General features: G+C 61.5%; 1 protein-coding gene across 5 annotated transcripts in view; it reads left to right on the top strand.

The window, feature by feature from the left end:
• The first annotated feature begins 7 nt into the window (after positions 1 to 7).
• TNNT2 (troponin T2, cardiac type) overlaps positions 8 to 5088 on the top strand; it is a 17910-nt gene continuing 12829 nt past the window's right edge. For 2 of the 5 annotated variants that reach the window (XM_019638143.1, XM_019638140.1), the window contains exons 1-2: positions 10 to 140; positions 2517 to 2559. In XM_019638143.1, the coding sequence (XP_019493688.1) occupies positions 2522 to 2559 (38 nt within the window). In that variant the 5' untranslated portion in view covers positions 10 to 140; positions 2517 to 2521. Of the gene's footprint in view, positions 141 to 2507; positions 2560 to 5088 lie in introns of all 5 variants that reach the window. The other 3 variants (XM_019638142.1, XM_019638138.1, XM_019638141.1) reach the window with 2 other exon arrangements.

Here is a 5088-nt window from a genome sequence, read left to right as displayed (position 1 = left end):
GAGAGGAGGCCACCTTTTGGAGGCGGCCCCTCAGGGGTGGGACTCCAAGGAGAAGGGCGCGCAGCCCCTGTTAGCACCCGGAAGCTGGGTTTGAGTCCCAGCTCTGCCGGTGAAGACATGACGTAGCTGGGAAGTCTCAGGTAACTAGCTCTGTCCCAGGCCTGTTCCCTCAGCGGTAGCTGGGACTAGGTCATCGCCAGGACTTCGCGAGCCCTAAATACAACGAAGCTCTAACAAGGGGGACTCCCCGGGTTGTTCGGCCCCCTCTGCTCCCAGCTGAGGGCCCCCTGAAGCTTCCCAGGCAGGTCCTTCTTCATCCGCAGAGAATGGAGTGAGACTGTAGCCGTGTCAGGCAGGACAGTCCTGGGGGCTACGTGTCACCTCTAGGAACATAGAAACTGCCCGGCAAGCACTGAGAGGGACCCCGGTCCAGCGCAGGCAGGGACCTGCCCCCTCCGCTTCCGGAGAGCTGCGCTGAGCAGCACTGGGGGCTCAGGGAGCCTCTCTGGGAGCTCTTCTCAGGGCTGTGAGCCCAGCTCCTGGGGTTAGCGGGTTAATCCTGAGTCTTGCTGCCCGCCCCCCCACACACACACCCGTAGGACCATGGGGAGATAAACATTCCCTCGATTTTCCAGCTTCTCTTGCGCAGGCTGAGAAAATATTTGGGGAAGGGGTTGCCTGGAGTGGAAGGAATTCCAAGCACATTCCAAGCCTCGCAGCTGGGCTGTCCGGCTCCCTGAGTTCCTCCTCTGACCTGTCTCGGAGGGCAAACCCTCTGGGGCAGAAGAGGCATCTCAGAGGATCAAGTCGCCCGCTGCCCCCTCCTTCATGCCCCAGCTCCCACTCCCCTGCCCGCTGGCTTCCTGGTGGACTAACAGCTTCAGGCTTAGAACAATCCCAGATGAATGTTGGGGACAAAGGCTGAGGGACAAGGCTACAGTCCTCAGAAACTCAAGAGACTTTCTGCAAGACTAGAACTTGAAGCTCATCTATTTTACAGACAGGTTAACTGAGGCCCAGAGAGGTTAAGTGACTGGACGAAGGTCACACAGCAAACACCCTAGCTCCTTTGACCCCCATGGCCAGGATTGTTTCTGCCGTCTATTGTGTTTGCTTTAGTCCCCAAGAAAGGTGACCCTGCTCTCGGCTGTGTGGGAGTCACCCGGAAAGCAGCCTGGGAGCAGGTGGGGTATGGGGGGCGAGGACACAGTTGCTTTGGGATGTAGTCACACTTGCTGGGCCAGGTTCTTATTGTCCCCGCTTCTGGAATCCCCAGCTCCACCTGTCACCTGCCCCTTCATCAGCTCTGCCTTTGGCCAACTGACTTGGCTGCGACCTTCCCTGCCCACCCCCCTCTGAGTGGCAGCCAGGAGGCTATTTTTGGGAGTCGGGTGGTGCTCCCAGGAGCAGGGAGAAGGTTCCATGCTGCTCCTTTCTCCTCTGTGACCCAGGCCCAGGCCCGGTGGTGTGGAGGCCGTGGAGGCAGGGCTGGGGGGAGAGCGGGTGCCACAGTCCCCGCGCCCCAGCTGGCCGTGCACAACCCCCTGAGAAGCGTCTCCCTCCTCCTTGAGGTGACAGGCTCCTCGTGCAGAGAGCAGCCCCCCAGTTCTCAGACATGAGTTCTGGCTGCTCCCCTGGGGCCCGGGCAGTGGTTTTCTGTCCTGGACTCCCCACCCGCTCTGGGCTGGTGTCTCTTTTCTGGCTGTTCGTCCTAAGGACCTGCCATTTGTAAGAAATAACAGGGACCTTGGTGTCCTTTGCCCAGTTCCCACAGCGGTAACGTTTACACAACTATGTTACAAGTCCCAATTAGGATGCGGACGTTGTTACAGTCACATCTTACTCAGCTCTCCCCAGCTCTGCAGGGACCGAGTGTGACATTCTACACAACTTGAACCTGCGTAGGTTCCAAAGCCGATGCCTCATGTCTGTGCTATCACGACGTCCACCTCCCTCCACACAGCCCCTGAAGACCACCAATCTGTCCCATTTCAAGACTGTTTTAGAAACGGAGTCATTGAATTGGTTGTCCGCCCCCCCGAGCCCCACCCCCCATGAGCATATGGAGACCTACCCAGGGTGTTGTGTGTGTCACTGGTTTGTTCTTTTTTATCGCTGACTAGCACTCCACACTGTGGTCGTATCACAGCCGGGTGACTTCTGGCCACGATGGACAGACCACATAGAATGGGGGGCTGGGGGTGGGCAATGCCTCCTTCCCCGAGCCTCTGCAGGATAGAAAGGTCCAGAAGCTTCTATAAACATCGTGTAGAGAGTTTGTGTTTTGAACGGAGCAATGAAATTCCAGGGTGCCTGTTCTGGGGCGAGAACGACCTGGGCGTAGCTGTCACCCTGGCTGTGACTGAGTGCCGGGGAGGAGGAGGCGGGCCCCTCAGTGCAGGTCCCAGGGCTGATGAGGGGCTCGGTTTGGCCCCAGGCCCCTCTGGGCTGAGCTGAAGAAGCCGAGCTTCCTGTCCAGCCCCAGTGACGTCTCTCTCTTTCTGGAGGGAGAGCAGAGACCATGTCTGACACGGAAGAGGTGGCGGAGGAGTACGAAGGGTGAGTGTCTGGGCCACCCTGTCCCACGGCTGTCCCCTCCCACCTCTCCCTGGGACCACCCCGGCGTGCAGGGGGGTGGGGGAGTGGCTCTGTCTGTTTTGGGGAACTGAGGAGAGATAAACCACTTTGTTCCCACCCTGTGCGTCTGGGCTGCGGATCCCAGGCTGACCACAAGTTTGGGGCTTTTGGAGGCAAAGGGGCTCCGCAGCCGGGTTGTCCAGCGTCCTTCCTGGTGAGGGGACGGGTCATAGGCAGTGGAGCCCAGAAGCTGGGTCACCTGATCACAGAGCCAGAGAGATTCAGGGACCGTCCCGAAGCCACTGTCCTGTGGGGCGGACACCCTCAGCCGATCAAACAACTGTCTCCCGGAGGATGGCCTTGATGGGGGTGTGCAGAGGCACAGGCNTTAAAAGTACATGTATGTTAGTGTATGTATGCCCGGTGACTGCAGTGACAGGTGCAAAGGAGCACAGTGCGGTGACGGGGCGGCCGGGGGTGGGGGAGGCCTCCCATCCTGCCTTCCTGCCCCGGTGGCCCTGGGTCCTCACAGGGGGCCTGTCCTCTTGTAGGTCCTCAGACTTTGCAAGGGTGGCTCCAGCCCATGCGTCTTCCAGTGCCATTCTAGATGAGCGCCATCTCTTTGGGTTTTTCTTCCCTGATGACTTTTTATCTATTTGCAAGGAGGCCAGGCGCCTCCTGGGACGGTTGGGAACAGCCCTGCTGTGTCACGGTGTGGCTGCTGGAGGCTGGCTGGACGTTCTTGCCAGCTAAGTGACCGCCTCCCCGCTCTCCGAACCAGACCCCTGCCTCAGGACACTTAGGAAAAGCCTCACCCATGCATGGTCTTCCCATGATGCTCTGTGAGACCCAGGAGCCCGGGCCCCCTCCTGACAGCCACGCGAACACGTTTGGCCGGTTTGCAGGACTGTGGGGCTTCCAGGGACCGGGACCCACTGAGGTGGCTCAGTTGCAGGGGTGGTGGAGGAAACACAGTCCTGGATTCCAGGGCCCTGGGGGGCTCGCAGGGGAGAGCCTGGCTGTCACGCGTCCCCCACCCGCCTCTCGTGGCCTCTCGCCTAGGATGCCGGCTGGCAGGCGGGTGGCTTCAGCTTGTCCTGCCCCTGATCTGGCAGCACGGAGAGCCACGTGGCGGGGGATAAGGCTGGGGGTGGGGAATCAGACCACTGGGCCCCAAGGCCACTGGGGACCATGGAGGGGACGGCTTCAGCTCAGTGATGGGGCAAGAGGCCGAGAACGCAGTGGGTGAGGCTCAGGCGGAAGTCGGCCTGTGGGGGACCCTCAAGGACATTAGCAGCGGATGCAGCGTGGTGTCCCCGGGCGGCAGGGCTCAGAGGAGACGGACTGGAAGGCTGGACACGCACTCGGGCGAGGGGAGGGAGAGGCGAGAACGGGCGAGAATGGCTTTCTTTGCCCACGGCGAGGAGTGTAGATCATGGCTGCGCCGGGTCTGGAAGGGCCGGGGGTCCGGGGAGGCGTGGTCCTGGGCCGCGGTTAGGATGGGCCTTGACGGTCAGAGGTCAAGGGGCTGCCAGCTCAGCTGCCATCAGTCATGCTTCTCTCTTCTCGCACATTTTCGTCACGTACTGGGCCCTGAAGTGTCCCGGCTACTGTATTAGGGGCCGTGGACATACATGTGCTAGCAGACGACAGAACCCCCTCACGGGTCGCCCAGTCTGGCGGGTTCAGCGTGTTGTGGTCATTTCACAGCCCTCCGGCCGTCCTCACGGCCCCTCACAGCCAGCTGCCTGTCCCAGGACAGCCGTCCCTCCTGACTGCAAGGTCTACCTTCTGTCTGACCTCCTGTAGCAGGTTTGGTCTCTCCCCAGTGAGCAGGGCTTGTCATGGGGCTTTGGGGTCGTGGCGAAGCCCCGCTTTGCACATGTCCTCACGCAGCCTTCCTCCTGCGAAGGCCGCTCAGCCCAGGAGAAGCGGCCAGTAGCCTGGGGGGCGTCTGCCCACCGGACCCCTGGTCCGGGCGCTCAGGAAGTGCCTGGGAGGCTGCCCCTGCCCCCAGCCCTGCCCCCAGCACCCTTCCCGGGCCGGGGCCACTGGCATCTGCTTTATCAGGATTGTCGAGAGGGACAGCTGGCTTATGTCACATGCCTGCCCCTTCCTCGGTTCCCCACATATCTGCTTTGGTTTTAAATAGCTTATCTGAGCAGCTGGATGACCACATGGGCTTATATGGCGTGGGGCACGTGTTTCTTCAGCCTTGTCCCCGGCACCTGCCAAAATAGCAGCCGACACCCTCCCCCCCAGGACCACCACCCGCCCGGCCCCTCCCCCACACATTCCTGCACCCAGGCTTGGCTGCGAGGCCCCGCTCGCCTCCTTAAAGCCCTGGCACCCCCCGTCCTCCCCCAGTCCCTGTCCTGCCTCCACTGGCGCGCCTCTGAGGTAAGACTCGGGCTAGAGGGGGAGCAGAGAGCGGAGGGCAGGGGACCCCGTCCTGGCACCTGCGTCCGCGCTGAGGGGCGTCGGTGCTGACGGAGGTCCACTTTCCCTCCG

This window comes from Hipposideros armiger, unplaced genomic scaffold (genome assembly GCF_001890085.2).
Source record: "Hipposideros armiger isolate ML-2016 unplaced genomic scaffold, ASM189008v1 scaffold_37, whole genome shotgun sequence".
NCBI lineage: Eukaryota > Metazoa > Chordata > Mammalia > Chiroptera > Hipposideridae > Hipposideros > Hipposideros armiger.
The sequence above is the reverse complement of the archived record's forward strand: the minus strand, read 5'-3'. Positions and strand labels throughout refer to the sequence as shown.